The sequence below is a fragment of the Elephantulus edwardii genome, unplaced genomic scaffold (assembly GCF_000299155.1).
Source record: "Elephantulus edwardii isolate Elephantulus edwardi_28Jun2011 unplaced genomic scaffold, EleEdw1.0 scaffold00092, whole genome shotgun sequence".
Lineage (NCBI taxonomy): Eukaryota > Metazoa > Chordata > Mammalia > Macroscelidea > Macroscelididae > Elephantulus > Elephantulus edwardii.
In genome coordinates, this window is record NW_006399842.1 from 8,609,903 (window position 1) to 8,626,738 (window position 16,836).

Consider the following 16,836-nt stretch of genomic DNA (forward strand, 5'->3'; position numbering starts at 1 on the left):
TTCCTTCCACAGATGTAGTCGATCTGATTCCTATGCATACCATCAGGTGAAGTCCATGTGTATAACCTGCGTTTGTGTCTCTTATAAAATGTATAAATTATATTTGTATCCTAATCATCGCCTTTCACCTGTTATGGTTACCCTACCTATAGTAGTGCCCAGAACTGACAACTCGAACCGAGTCATTTCTTTTGAGTCAGAACTGACTCATAGCTAACCCTCCAGCAGGTTTTTAGAGGCTGTAAATCATGTGCGGGGAGATTACCTATCTTTCTGCCTGGAGGCTCTGATGGATTGGGGTTGGCATGCTACTCCTTACCCATGAGGCCACAAGAGATCACTATCACGAAGGAAGGTCATGGCTATGATTGGGTACAACTGTTCAAGTCTCGATAGTTTCCTTCATTGGGAAATGACTTCGCTGTCTGTCTTGATCCTTTGAGTTTCTTAATAAAAGTAATTCTATATGATACGTTCTAATTGAAATTGTCTTATTCCCCTGGAACACAGAGAGGGACTGGTGATTTCATTTAAGAGAACATTTTCAGAGCTACTCCCTGCTTTCCTCTATGTCTTACTCTGCCCATTCTGAGCTACACCAGCACAATGCTCTTGCTACTCCAGGATCTGCCTAAAATGCGTCACACCGTTGCTGTTCCTTCTCCTGGATATGTGTGCCTCGTTTCTCTACCCACTTAACTCACATAGCTTAAAAGCTTCCGCTCCTGGGATGCTTTCACTTAACACTCATGACTGCTGTGTTGATGGTTCCCTCCTCTGTGATAACCTCTGCCAGTAGGGTGACCCCTCCCCTCACTGTACTACACTCTTCTGTTCACCGACTGTATACTCTCCAGACTTTGAGGCTCTGTTGTTGGTGCCATCGTGTACCACCAAGTGACCCATAGCTGATTCTCCAGTGAGTTTTCAGAGGCAGTAAATCGCACGGGAAGACATTGCCCATCTTTCTCTACCCCTGAGCAACTGGTGGATTTGAACCATGCACCTTTGCATTAGCAGCACAATTCCTTACCACCAAGGCCTTAGACTCCTTTAATCACTGTGTCCTCAGCTTCTACCCTGCCATTATTCAAATCTGAGCTTCGAACTTCCTGAATAATCTCTTTGCATAGCCCCAAGTGCTAAAGAGTTAGGTAGAACGTTGTTCTAGAACGTTCCTTGTGCTAAGAACACTTTCATTCTTTTAGGGGTGACATATTTAAGCCAGTTGACCTCCAGAAAAGTTTAGGCCCAGAATGCCAATGCAGAATGGGAAGAGGCCTTGAGTAGAAATATGTTTTGACAGAAAACACTTCACAGAACATTTTTTTTCCTGTGCTTTTTTCTTCTTCTTTTATCCTCTTTTATATTCCCTCCTCAAAGGTCTAAAGGCAAAGCTGTTTATCTCCAGATGGCTGTTTAAACACAATGCAAACGTGCTTTTGCTGAAATGTTAGTGGTCTGAAGAGGAGGCGATGAATTGGAAAATCAGAACAAAATGCCCCTATATTTACAGAGCTGGAGAAAGTCATGTTGATGCCATTTATAGTTATAAAGTTTCTAAGTGCTTCAAAAACAAACTTCTACATCTGAGAAAGGAGAGTGTCCTTGACCACGACAAGGCACCAGATCCTCCCTTTGCTAAACTGAAGGTTTAGGCAGTGAGAAAGGGCCTTGAGATGTGCTGCTTCACGCTGAAGTCTGCGTAGCTTCCAGGGACTTGAACGTGCACAAGTCCAGCTTGGAACTTTTACCAAACTCCCTTCTTTGCAAAGATAATGTGAGAAGTAGCAGGAAAGTTGAGTTTGGAGCTCAGTAAGTTTTCTGTTAAAATCCCATCGCTAATCTTTACTAGCTCTGAGACATGGGCATACTAATGAATCTCTGTGTTTCTGTTTCTTCCAGAAGGAAATAATGGTAACATTATCTATTGCTTACAGATGGAATTTGCAATAAAAGAGATTCTCTAGATAAAGGACAACCCAGCAGACCCAGCAGGTGCTAAACACCCAAGCATCTTTCTTACCTCATACTTTGCCTAATCTTGAGCCAAAACCCAGTGGCATCTTTTCAGGGTCCAGACCAATGATTTTGAGGCAAGCTTTACGAGCTAAGGAGCTGGAAATATGTCTTTTTCATGAAGATGGAAGATGATTGACCTTGATCCTCTTTGGTTGCTATGGAGACTTAAGGCTGCTCTTTCGCTCTGCCCCTTAGGACGCCCTGTTTGGGCCCAGGCTCCTCTTTGGCTTTCCCCTCTTCATCACCAGGGTGACTCATCGAAACTGTGTGGTCTCCGACCGCCTGAGGCTAACTCGAGCATGTGGCACCAGTGTCTTCACATAGCAATTTTTGTGACAGTGAGAGCTGATTATCATCTTTGAATTGGAAGCCCAACTTTGAAAGCCCCCTCTTCTTCCTCTTTCTTTTTTGTTCGTTCTGAACCTTTCCAGAATGTTAACTCTCTAAATTGTGAATTGTGTTCTCCACTGTTTAATTATGTAGTGCAGTTTCATCTGTTGAGTATGGCTTTCCCCTCCACCCCTACTTCCTTCTAATGCTTTCTTTCAAGGAGCACTGGTGACATACTAGATTGAACACTGAGCTAATTAATTGAAGGTCAGTGGTTCAAACCCACCAGATGCTCCAAGGGAGGAACATGAAGCAGTTTGCTCCTTTTTAAAAATGCAGCTGAGGAAACCTTACAGAGAAGTTCTGCTCTGTTTTACAGGGTCAGTAGGAGTCAGACACGACTTGATGGCAGTAAGGCACATAATGCATTCCATCAGCCTGCTAAGTATGAGTCCAGTAATCTTTAACCTCTTGAACTGGCCTCTTCTGCTTGCTTCATTTCCTGTGACTCTGAAACCCCATTTTCTTCTAATACTTGGGAAATAGAAGCACACAGACACTGGCGTCAAATAAAACTGATCATCCCATCCTCTTTCCTCTAACACTTTCCAGTGACTAAGTGTTGATTTTCCATTTTTTGAATAGAGGTGGTAACCCTTGCCATGCAGAGCTCTAGAAAAGGTTACATAGAATAATGCACGTGAATTCCTAACATAGTATATGGCATAGAGGCAGCTGTTAACTTTTAGTGTGTTGTTTTATAAACTGTTATTCTTACTAATGGCAATCTTTGCATAAGTTATGAATCTATCTTGTTGTTTACCTTAGTCTGTTCCATTGAAATAATGGTTCTGCAGTATATGAATTTCTTTAGGGAACAACCAGCTAAATTCTCTCAAACAGAATTTAATGCAGGCCTTATCAGAGATGTTAATACCAACTATACACTCTGGCATTATGGGAGGAAAATAGAGAATAGGCCAGAATTTTTAAATATGGGATTTTTTTTTAAGATACTCCTTATATTGAGAGAAATGCTACACTGGTTCTTTGAGGCATCCAGATACACTCCTTTGAGTAGTGGGTCATGATCCAGGAGCCATGAATTACAATTTGTGCTACAATTCTTGCTTTTACACTTGAACCAGTGAGACCTTGACTGAGCAGTCAGCACTCACAGCTTGGTGTCACAGAACAACATTAAGCTTAGTGCTAAGGACTGGTTTTTCCTGTGGTCTGTGAATGTGAGTTCAACATAAGCCTCTGTTTATATACTGGGAGTTATGAGGCTATCTCTAAACACTTTGCTATTTTTAATAAAATATTTGGCAGTTCAAGTCCATATAAAGGGACTTCAGATGAAGTCTTGGAAGTCAACTTCCAAGTGATCACAGCTATTGAGAGAAGCATTACAAATCATATTGGGATTTTATACAACAGTTCATGTTGTTGTTATGTTCCGTCGAATTGCCTGTGACTGACAGCAACTCTATGTACAGCCGTTCTGAACCCTGCCCTATCCTGAGCCAATCTCATTATCTCCAATAGACCAAGTCCCATTCTCCAGTTACTAAGTCAATCCATCTCATCCTGGGTCTTCCTCTCTTGCCCTGTCCCTCCACCCTTCCAAGCATGATGTTCTTCTCTAACGACTGGTCCCTGCTGGCCACAAGCCCAAAGTATGTGAGATGGAGCTTCAAAATCTTTGTCTACAGGGAAATTTGGTTTCACCCTCTCCAAGATTAACCTGTTTGTTCTCCTGCCAGTCCATGGTGTGCTCAACACTCTTGTCCAGCACTACAACTCAACAGTATCAATTCTTCTTCTTCTAGTGTCCTTAGTCGTTTTCCAGCTCTCTGGATGCATAACAAGTAATTGCAAAGACCATGGCTTGGAAGGATGTATCTTAGTTTCCAGACTGACATCACTGCTCTTTAGTACTCTTGAGAGGTCCCTGACAGCAGATTTTCACAGTGCAATTTAATTTCCTGAGTGCTGGTGCCCAGAGTGTGGAACCAACCAAGCTGAAGTTGTTAATAATTTCAGTCTCTTCACTGCCTATCATTAAGCCCCCACTTGGCTCATTGGGGATAATCTTTATCTTCTTGATGTTGAACTTCAGTCCATATTGGAGACTGCAGTCCTTGACCTTCAGCAGCAAGCACCTCATGACCTCTTCGTTTTCAGCAAGTAACGTTGTATCATCTGCATAATATAAGTTGTTGGTATTCTTCCTCCAATTTGATGCCATATTCATAAAGTCCAGCCTCCTGAATTATCCGTTTTGCATATAGCTTGAAAAGGTATGGAGATAGAATGCATCCTTGACACATACCTTTCCTGGTCCTGAACCATGCAATCTTTCCTTGCTCTGTTTTGACTGCTTCTTCCTGATCCAAGTATAGGTTTCAAATGAGCACAATTAAGTGTTCTGGGATTCCCATTCTTCTCAAGGTTAGCCACAATTTGTTGTGATCAACACAGTTAAATACCTTTGCAGAGTCAATGAAACAGATAGATATTCCACTGGTACTCTCTGCTTTTGACCAAGATCTATCTAACATTAGCTATGATATCCCTACTGCCATGGCCTCTTCTAAATCCAGATTGTACATCTGGCAGTTCTCCATAAGTATGATTAATTAATTACAATATCTAATCAACCCCTAGGGAGATTGATGGCTATTCTGCAAACCCAAAGGCCCTCGGTTGGAATCCACCAGCTGCTCTGAGGGATATGGACAATCTTCTCTCCTGCAATTTTTTTCCTATTTTTGTTGTTATATGCCTTCAAGCCAAAACCAATTCATAGCTGACTCTCCAGTGGGTTTTCAGAAGAGGTATCACACGAGAGAAGATTTCCTGTAGAACTTCTGCAAACCTACGACTTGGTTCCGACTTGATGGCAATGAGTTGAGTTGTTTCGATCAACCCTCTATTGTATGCTACCTTTTCCTTCACCCAATCCATCTATTCATTTGTTTTTACTCCCTCTCCTTCTTTCCCATCTCTGTTAAACCTCCATGTTTGCTTCTATTTGGGTTTATAATTTTCCTTAACTTTTTACAGGAAGACCCACAAACGATGGATTGCCCTATGACTGTAATAATGGGCTTGAGCATGATGATCATAAGAATGGTGCAGGATAGGGCGGGGTTCAGATCTGTTGCTCCTAGGGTTTCTGTGAGTTACAGGTGGTGCAATGGCACCTAACAACAACAACAATACAGTAGTGATATTGTATCATAATTGCCTTTTTGTCAGTGATTTATGCCACTTAATTTATCCATGTTGTAGAGCCCATTTTACTCTGATACACAGGGTGTTGGCATGAATCAGAATCTGCACCACAGCAACTCTTCTGGTCAGGGTTGGTTGTATGAAGGGTAACAATGCCAGCTACATAGCATTTTAATAAAGAGTGAGCTAAATAGTTGATAAAACCCATGATGCTATTTGTACCATCTTTATTACTGAGACCATGTCATCATATCCATTTCATCGTCAGTCTTTCAGATAAAATTGCATGTAATTGTTTCAAGGAGATTCAAATTTTCAGCTGTACATAGCCCCGTTCAGTGTCTGCTGCCAATGTCTTTACTTTTATAAGGAGCCACAATCCCAGACTGCACTTTAAACATTCTCCTTATCTGTGGAACAAAGCATGTCAAAGGTGTCCCCACGCTGGCCTCTCAGAAAATGATTTGACTTCAGGTGGCACTATGAACTGGTTGAGGCCACATTGTTATATTTTTTTAATTGCAAAACACTCAGGGACCTGGGGCTGAAGGAGGAGAAGCAACATCCTTCTAGCTCGCCCCTCTCACCTTTGAGTCTCCTTGACGTGCTTCCTCTGATGATGGGGAGAGGCTCTCTGAAGACCTGTGGTCAACAATCGCATGGCGCGTGGGGACCAGCACACTAGCACAGTAACAATGATCTTCAGGGCAAGCTGAAGACCTTAAGCAGCTAATGTTGCCTCTACCCTGCTGAGGCCACATCTAGCATGTTGATTGAATAGCTGTAGAGGGTCACAGCTTAAAACCTGGATTCTAAAAATCTCTTTAGACAAAGTGTTTCTCATTTCAGCCTTATTACCTTTGAGCTTCACAGACTTTGAAAAGTGGTTGACTCAAACTTTGTTGTGTGTAAAATGTGAATAAAAATGGAAGTCAGCTTGTCATTTTTCTGTGAAGATTAAATGAGATACTACACGAGGAAGTTTTATTTATGTTGACTGGGACATGTTATGTGCCATCATGTCAACTGTGACTCATAGCGACCTTATGCACAAACAGCCCTGCACCCTGCCCTGTTCTGAGCCATTCTCACCATCTCTGACACACCTGACCTTATAACCTAAGTCACTGGGCCAATTATCTCATCCAGAGTCTTCCTTTCTTGTTCTTTCCCTCCACCCTTCCGAGCATGATGCTCCTTTCCAGGAATTTGTCCCTCCTGGAAATATGCCCAAAGCGTATGAGAGCGAGCGTCAAAATTCTTGCTTCGAGGGAGCAACCTGTTTTCACCTTCTTCAAGGCAGACCTATTTGTTCTCTTGACAGCCCGTAGTATGTTCAGTGCTCCCCTCCAACACCACAACTCAAGGCCGTTGATTCTTTTGTCATCCTTATTGTCCAGCTCTCTGATGCATAGCAAGTAATTGTGCAGACAGTGGCCTGGATTGAGTGCACTTTAGTCTCCAGATGGACATCGTTGCTCTTCAGCACTCTGGAGAGGTCTCTGACAACAGATTTTCCTAATGCAATTTGTTTTATTTATTTATTTCCTGACTGCTGATGCCAAGAGTGTTGATTGTGGGACCGAGCAAGACAAAATTATTAGCCATCTCAGTCTCTTCTTCATATGTTATGATGCTTCCAATTGTCTAGTGTTGAGAATCTTTGCTTTCTTGATGTTGAGTTTCAATCCATATTGAAGACCATCTTCCTAGACCTTCTTTGGCAAATGCTTCAGACAAGGTTGTGTCATCAGGTTGTTGATGAGTCTTCCTTCAATCCTGATGCTATATTCCTCCTTATAAAGTCCAGCCTCCCGAATGATCTTTCCCACATGTAGATTGAAAAGGTATGATGACATGATGCATCTCTGACCCCTTCCTTTCCTCATTTTGTTCCATGCGGTGTTTTCCTGCTCTTTTCTGATGCCTTCTTGCTGATCTAAGTATAGGTTTCATATGAGCACAATTAGGTTTTCTAGGATTCTTATTCTTCTCAAGGTTACCCACAATTTGTTGTGATCCACACAGTCAAAATGCCTTTGCATAGTCACATATTAAGTTATAAATGTTCGTGGTGGTGGTGGTCATGGTGGTGATGACAGTGGTGATGTCATTCTTTATTCAGAAAATCACTCTAAGGAAATTTATCTATGAAAATAAGGAAATCCAAACTATGACTTTAGGGAAATAAATTAAAACCCTCAGTATTATCTTTGAAGACAAGAAAGCCCAGGCCATATAATCAATACCTTTGTCTAAATAGCTACCCTACGGAAGATGTATTTATATGGCTTATATTTTTTTTACAGATGCATGTTTACAGAGTGTGATTCTAGAATTATTTGTTACATTAAACTTTCAGAATAGAATTTCTTCTTTGTAGGGATTAAGTTTCCTGTATCTAGACATATGCAAGAAAGAGCATAATGAACACTTGGCTCAGATCTTCTTAAAAAATCTTATGAAAAACAATTTGGAAAAAGACATTCTTTAAGGACACTAGAGATTTGAGAGTACTCAAATCAGAGAGTGTCAGATGCTGGTCCATGACAAAGAGAGAAGGGATGGGAAGAGACAGGACCCAGGGAGGGAATAAGTAGAAAGGATACTCCACGTGGAGATGTTACATTGAAGTAGTAAGTGGAAAATCCAGGTAGACGAGAGAGACTGAGGGTATAGGACCAACTACCCTCGGATTTCAGAGAAAAAGCCTTCATTGTAAATTTCCTTTTCTTTTGCCTCCAGAGTGACACTTGTACTTGTCAGACAGTGTGGCCCAATTTTACTTTCCAGAAATACAACTGAGAAGCACAGAGGTACTGGCACTCAGGTGTGGAGGAATCCCGTGTTGCAGTCAGTGAGGTTAATGAGGCCCGCCAGCAATCGGCAGTGGTCACCCTGATATGCAAGCAGATTGGAGCCTCAGTGAGAACTTTTTGTGTGATTCCTGTCAGGGAGAGACTTACCCTTGTCAGAAAGAAAGTGAATACATTTGGTGAGGGAAAAAACCCCAGTAGCGACATTGCAGCACTGTCATTTCTTGGTTGAAAATGGTAGGACATTCAAGCATTTATTCACTCATTCGCTAGATGTTTATTGATCACCTACTCTATTCAGTTATGCTGTTGGGCATGGGGCTTATAACATGTCACAAACTACAGAGTCTGACTCATACTGGACAGTGTCACTGCGGATCCACTTACTGAAAGAATTTCTTTCAGAAAGGACAATGTGTAAGTGTAAGAGCCAGAACTCCATCAGAGGGGAAACGTTCTGATGATGCCCACACAAACACCATGTATTAGGCAGTGGAGAGGAAAAGGAAGCAATCTAAAGTTCCCTGAGCCCTAGCTATGTGTGAGAAACTGTGCCTGGTGATATAGTCATGACCTCCCCATGCAATCCTCTACTGGTGAGAGATTCTCATTTTATAGACTGGAAAACCGAGGCAGTGCGAGCTTTAGTTCTTTGTCAAAAGTTAAGCAGCTACTGAATGGAAGAAGTTATATTTAAACCTGTAAGTCTGGGTTTCAGATCAATATCAAGAAAACAAAAGATTCCTACCATCGGGCCAATTGGCAGCATCGTGATAGATGGAGAAGAGATTGAGACTGTTAACAAATTCATCTTGCGTGAATCCACAATCAACACTCTTGGCACCATCAGTTAGGAAATTGACAAGAAACTTCTCCAGAGTGCTGAAGAGCAATGATGTCAGTTTATAGAGCAAGGTGCATCTCATCCAGGCCATGGTCTTCTCAATTACTTGTCATACATCAGAGAGCTGGGTAGTGACTAAGGATGATAGAAGAAGAATCAGTGTCTTGAGTTGTGGTGCTGGAGAATAATGTTGAACATACCACAGACTGCCAAGAGAACAGGCAGATCTGTTCTGGAGAAGGTGAAACCCAGTTGCTCTGTACAGGCAAGGATTTTTGGAGGTCCATCTCATATACTTCCATCGTGTTGCCAGGTGGAGGTACTAATTCTTGGAGAAAGATATCATGCTAAGAAGGGTGGAGGGACAGTGCAGGAAAGGAAGACACTGGATGAGATAGACTGACACAGTGACTGAGATAATGAGAGCAATGTGTCAGAGACTGAGATTGGCTCAGGATAGAGCAAGGTTCAGAGTTGTTGTTTATAGGGTTTCTAGGAGTCATTGTTAATTTGATAAAACTTAGTAACAAACAACCTATGTTTGGAGCTGAATTCCAGCATCTTTCACCTATGCTAAATAGTCTGTCTAATTTTGAACTTTTTTGTCCAAATATCTTGGACTTCTACAATCCCGCTTCCTCGCCTGAAACAAAGAGGTGCCCTCTCAGTTCAGGATTTACTCTCTCTTCTCTTGGGTATATAAAGAGGAAGGAATCAATGAGAGTATAGCAGCTTTAAGTTTTCCACGCACAACGGTCTGATGGGGTTAGATCTATTTTCTTCATTGTAAAATGTGATTGATTCAATTCCAAATTTAACGTAAATTTGATTTTCTTCTCTCAACCTGGCATTTCCAAACAGAGAATCAATCAAGCCTCAAATTATAGGCAGAGTGTGAATCAACAATGCCGAGTTATTTCCGGTCGAATTTCTCAGGCAATGCATTTTATGCCACTCTCTGTTTCCATGAGAGGAGTTGAGGGGTAAGAGAGAGAGGAAATGAAAGGGAAATTAGATTATTAACTTTCTCCAGTTCTAGCAATCAATATGCCCTGGTGGAATTCTATTCCTTCAGCACAATTCATTTAAGGGGAGTTACAGGGAGAGAAGTAGAGACCTAGATGTATATGAGGGACAGCTATGGTCTTTGCCATCTGACTTTACTCAAATTATCACCTAGTGCCCTAATGGCATGGTGGGTGACTTGTCAGACTGTGAAATATAAGGTCAGTCGTTCAAATTCAAATTTCTGCTTGGGAGAAAGACAGGAAATATCCTCTGTTAAAAATTTACAACCTTGAAACCTGATGGAGGGTTGCTGTGAGTCAGAACTGACTCCATCGCAGTGGCTCGTTTATTTGTTCATTTTCTGATGCACATTAGCTGTTTTGTTCTGTGTCATATCCCTTATATGCAGAACAGTGCCTGGAAGAAGTTGATAGGAATGGCTGGTTAAATAGATGGCTGTAAGTTCTAGGTCCAATGCCTGAATCACTGGAAGCCCTCCAAAAATGGAGATTCCCTGTCCAGCCTCAGTTTCCACCAGCACAGTCAGAGCCCAGATGGAGAGGGAGTAGGTATTATGGATGGGATAGATCATTCCTACCACTCTCTTGTCTCAGAATTAAGAAGCATGCTGATGCTCAGAGACCTGGGGCAGGAATGTTTAAGAAGTCACCTTTGTCTGAGGCCCACTGTGTAGTTTTACTAGGTCCAGTTGCCATGGCAACTCCTCAAGCCCCAGTGGCTGCTCCATGGGCATCTGGCCTCAGTGCAAGCTTGACCTGTGTGCTTTCTTCTTCCTGGATTTCAGAGACAACCACAGTGATCAAGTGCTCTCTGAATTAATGGCTTCCCTAAACACTGATCATTCATGTTCTCCTATCCAGTCTCCCTCTTCCTCAATCTCTTCCTCCATTCTTTTTTATCTCAATTTCCACAAGGACTTCAATTCCTAATACATTCTGGGAGTCTGGTGGACAAAAAAGTAAATAAGACCTGATTTGTGCCATCAACCTTCATAGACAGTTGAGGAAGAGGATGACATTGGTACTTGAATCTGACCTGGAAATGGTCATTTATCAGGGGCTTGCTACTTTTGTTGTTTTTAGATGTCATATATGTGGGATTCAAACTTCCAAACTTTTGGTTAACCACCCAGAATTTAACCCACTATATCACCAGGGCTTCTTTCTTGAAGAATAAGTAATTTTAAACTCTATTTTCTTAGTGACTTATGACTTCCATCCCCCCACTGACTCTTAAAAATTATAGTTTTCTGCAAGGATTAAAAGACACAGGGATACCCAGCAACAAGAGCATAGTTCAACAGAACAGCAAACAATAAATTATAGCAAGGTTGTGGAGAGATTCGAACCTTTGTTCACTACTAGTGGAAGTATAAAATGGTGCAACCATTAAGGAAGGTGGCTTGGTGCTTTCTCAAGAAATTGGAAATAGACATACAATTTGACCCAGCATGCAACAACTGTGAATATACACTACAGAAACCATAACTGCCATGCAGACAGATGTACACACACGTTTATTGCTGTGTTAGTCACAATATCAAAGAGATGGAAGCAACCCAAGTACCTACCGACAAATGAATGGATAGAAAAACTATGGTATATTCATATAATGGAATACTACATAGCACAGAAAAAGCGTGAACTCATAAAACATTATACAACATGAGTGACCCTGGAGGACATTATGCTGAATGAAATATCTCAGTCACAAAAGGACAAATACTGCATAGCACCAGTATTATAAAGCAGGTCTGACATGGTGGACTGGGAGGAGCATAGGATAAGAGTGGAAAGATAGCTGCAGAACAGATAAAGGAAAGAACTGTTTAAAAAGAATATGTGATTAGACAGTATATGTATGACAACAGTCCAGAATAAAAGGTGCCTTGCAAAGAGGACTAAGAGAGGGGGAGGGGAGGGGAGGGAGGAGAAATGTGCAACAATGAATGAATCAAAATTTAACTTTTCTGTAGTCTTTCATTAAAATCACTATTCAGATTTTTTTATAAAAAGTTGTGTTGGTGTTTTTGTTTTTTTTTAAATACACAGGAATGTAATAAACCTTTCTCCCTAGGGAGTCAAACATAATTGCTCCCACTCCTGTTCTCAACTCTCTCCACCCAGACACAAAGCCTATCTTTATGGAGCATTTATACTATTTCTGGTAGGTAGCTGATTAATGGCAACATCGTCTTGGTCACATTCATTTCTCCTGCTGCCGGGGCTAGGTATGAGAGGTGATTTCTTGGAATCACAGGATACTAGTCCTTGACTCACCATCCTGGCCCATCCCAACCACATGAGCCTGTAACTCTTCGTATTTTTTGGACATCATTCACTCTCTCAAAAATTGTATCATGCTGCAGTCATCTTCACATATTTTCCAGAGAAGCTAGACTATAATCTCAGTACTGCTGGTAAACCCTATTGGGTGATATTGTTCACTAGCTAAGCTTGGTGAAGGGAGCTCTGGTAGCCTAGTGGTAAGAAGCTGCACTGCATTCCCAAACGCACGCAGTTTGAAACCACCAGCTGCTCCACTTGAGAAGGATGGATGAACTCCCTCTTTCTAATTCGTGACTCTGAAAACCCACTGGAGAGTGAGCTATGAGTTGGTCTGACTTGATGGCACATAACAAGAAGCTTTGAGTAGCATGATTTATGCAAAGCACCAACTCAAAGTCCATACTCTCTGTAATTAACAGTATATATTAGCTTGCTTATGCTATTCAATTTCCAAAATGTTCACATTGTCAAAGTTTGAAAAGCTTATTGTGGAATTTGGATAAAAGATCAAACTTGGGTTTTCTCTGTGCTGATTCAGGGCTTTCATATTTTCCTCTCTCCTGACACTATCTTTTTGTTTTATCTACTCTTACATGTAACAAACATTCAACAGTGCCAACAATAAATACATACCTAAAACAAGTGTTGCCGTAGGGCTGAGGAAAAAAAGCATGAAAATTACAAACAAGGACTCTCTTCTCATAGTAAACTACTTCTGGTGCCAGGCACTGAGCTGGTGGAGATGACATTCCTTTTCTCAAGTAGTTTGTAGTACATTAAGAGAAATAGATATCCATGCAAACAGCCTCACAGGATAATGTGAGCACCACAGCTCCTGCCCCTTAGTCCTGTCTTCCCAAAGTTCTGTGGAGCTGGATAGTATTTCTGTAGTCCTACCTATCATAAGATGCTGATCTATTGATCTCTACCCATGACATGGTTAATTGCTTGTGGTTAGCATGCATTCTCATTGGCCACCACTTATGTGGCACTAATTATTACTTTTTTCCCCCTATCTTTCCTGGATGCTATAATGCACTTACTGAGATCCTTGTGCCAAAGTCTATTTTAAGGCCTGGGATCCAATGTTGAACAAGAGAGATGGTGCCTACTCTTAGGGAGTTTGCCATCTAGTTACTGGATTTCAATGTTTCATTGAAGTTCTTTGTGAAACATGTTTAATGTAGGCCATTTGTCTTCTTAGGAAGTGAGAAGGTTACATTAGTGGTGAATTTTGAAGACTGGGGAGTGGATTAAGAAATGAGTGAAATTCTATGTTACAGAAACGAAACCTATGCTAGTATTAACATGATGAGTGTTGATTGAGGGAACACTGTAGTATATGTCCCTTCCAGCGCCTTGGCCAGGTAGGACAATTCCTACACTCCGGAGGTCATAGAATGCCTCAGATGCCACGCTGAGGAGTAAAGGACTAATAGTTGAAAGGTTTGCAGCAGTAATGCTCAGATGTGCCAGGATCTCCCTCATCCCACAAGTAATCATGCCATCAGTGAAATGAAAGGAATAAGGTGAAGTGCTAAGGACATAGGATGGATAGCACTACATAGTAATTTGGAGGCTTAAATAACAAAAGACAACTGACAGGTGAGATGTAGGTTCCAGTCCTATCTAAATGGTGAAGCTTTCAGAAAGTGAGAATGTCTAGGAAGAGAAAGAGACTTCAAAGGGGGGGGAGATAGGTTCAGTTTTTAATTGTTGTATTTGGCAAGTCCCATTGTCAGCCACAGAAAGATTTATTACTCACAATCAGTGCAAGTAATAGAAATTTTGAGAACTATAGCTTTAAAATTGTAATCAAGTCCTTGAATGTGGATGTGAATAGCCAAGCTGAAAGAATAAGAAATGAAGGGGACTAGGGACTGATTCCATCGAAGTTCTTTGCTGGTCCAGTGCTCTCTTGGCCATGCAAATCCAATTTACTCATTCTACTGCCTCTGTGAAATTGTCTTTAATTTTCCTCGACAAAATCCTCCTCCCTAGCCTCTGCCCTCTCTCCTAGCTCTTAACAAAACTTGCCTTGGGTTCTAATTAGCTGTGGATGGGCCCACCTTTGTGTCTGAGTTTGTAAGCTCCTGAAGAATATGCACAATTTATTTAACTCTGTATGAATCTCACATAGTAGATGGTCAGTGAACTAGTCTCTAACTGTGTGTGTGTGTGTGTGTGTGTGTGTGTGTGTGTGTGTGTGTGTGTGTGTACTTTGTGCCACTTAATAATCACAACAGCTCTATGAGATGCTTGGTGCAAATGGTTAAGAGGCATGACTTCTAACAAAAAGGTTAGAGGTTTTAATTCATCCAGAAGCATCTCCAAAGAAAGTTCTGGTGATCTCCATTGAAAACTGTTTATTGATATTTCTATTGTTTAACAAATGGAGTTGCCAGCGGTTGACATTGATTCAGTAGCAGCATCAAGAGATGTGCTTGTGCATGTGTGAGTGTGAAAGAGAAATAGGACATACTTTGGTCATGTTGCAAGGTGGGATCAGTCCTTGGAGAGGGATGTGATGCTTGGGAGGATAGAGGAACAGCGCAGGAGAGGAAGACCTTCTATGAGATGGATTAATTCAGTGACTGGGATAATGGGGATAGGTGTGTTGGAGACGAGATTGGCATGGGATAGGGCAGGGTTTAGGGCTGTTGTACATAGGGTCACTATGAGTTGCAGGTGACTCAATGGCATGTAACAACAACAACAAAAATATGAAGCAGAGATCGAAGCAGATTATGCAGTCAGTGAAGGTAATTGCTCTAAATTGAGTCCAGGGTTGTCTGACTCTAAAATCCATGACCTTTCTACTATGCATTGCTCACTACTGTCAAGTTCATTCTGATTCAAAGATCTCCTGTCGGAGTTGAACTGCCTTACAGGGTGCCTTGGTGGAAGTGCTCGACCACATCTTTTTCCTGTAGAACAGCTGGTGGGTTCAAGAGTTCAGACCTCTGACCTGTTAGCATCTGGACACTTAACCAGTGCACCACCAGGATGCCCAGCTCATTCTCTTCTCAGTACCATTGAGTTAGAGCTGACTCATGGCTGACTCTCTAGAGAGTTTTTTTTTTAAACTTAAACTTTTTTTTTATTAATTTCAATGAGCATTTACAGAGATTGTGAATTTCTATTCATTCATTGTTGCACTTTTCTCCCCGCCCACCCCCCCAACTTTATTTTTAGTTTTAAAAAATTATTTGGCTCATAAATTTCTCAGTTAAATTGAATGTGATTTTTTTTACAATTTTTTATTTTTTATTTTTATTTTTACAGAGGTTTTGGATTTCCATTCATTCATTGCCGCAATTTTCTCCCTTCCCACCCCTCCCCACCAGCTTCTAGAGAGTTTTACAGACACAGTCAATCACATGGGAGGAGATTGCCCATCTCCTGTGGAGCAGCTGATGCGTCACACTGCTTGTCTTTGAGTTGGTGGTGCGGCTCCTTTCCTGTCTGGCCACCAGACATCCCCCTTGTCTATTAGCCCTACTGAATTCAACAACATCTTCTCTCTTATTTTTGTAATGAGGGCTTAATAACTCATTATGGAAGCAACATAATTTATAATTATTATAAAGAAAAAGGTACCCGATAGTGAGGGGAGGTATGAAAATTGCCACAATTTTAGGGAGCTTATTTTATCTTTACCAGATGGGGGGTGGGGAATCTCCCTGGACAGAGTTGAACCAGGTCTCAATAAGGTACCACAGAGTCAGCATTGCAAACACAGAGCCTGGAAAGCCTTGCCTCTTGTTCCAACTTCTGATTTGGAAACAACTCTGTCCATTGCTGCTGCGTCACATAGACTCATTGTGACCCTGGAAGGCAAAGCAGAACTGTTCCACGGGGGTCCTGACACTGGGGATCTCCATGGGAGCTGATTGCCACACCTGTATGCCATGGAACAGCCTGTAGGTTCAAACTGTTACTCCTTCAGTTAGCAGCCCAAAGCTCAGTCCACTGCAGATTCCAAATCTCTCTGCCATGCCCATTTCCTGGCCTCATAGAATTATGTGTCTTTTGTGTGTTGTTGTCTTCTTAGGTTTGCTGAAAAGCCCAGTGAACAAGACAGCCCTGACACTGATTGCTGTCAGCTCCTGCGTCCTGGCCATGGTGTGTGGCAGCCAGATGTCCTGCCCGCTCACTGTGAAGGTGACTCTGCACGTGCCGGAGCACTTCATTGCAGATGGTAAGAGCCAAGCATCAGAAATGCTCCACCCCACTTAGCACCTTGCAACCCCAGTTGGTCAGATGA

At 41.7% G+C, this 16,836-nt stretch overlaps 1 protein-coding gene across 1 annotated transcript in view; it reads left to right on the forward strand.

Annotated features, from left to right (window-relative positions):
- ASTN2 (astrotactin 2) overlaps positions 1-16,836 on the forward strand; it is an 895,904-nt gene that overhangs the window by 126,355 nt on the left and 752,713 nt on the right. The window contains exon 3 of the mRNA XM_006890703.1: positions 16,624-16,770. Within this exon, the coding sequence (XP_006890765.1) occupies positions 16,624-16,770 (147 nt within the window). The remainder of the gene's footprint in view (positions 1-16,623; positions 16,771-16,836) is intronic.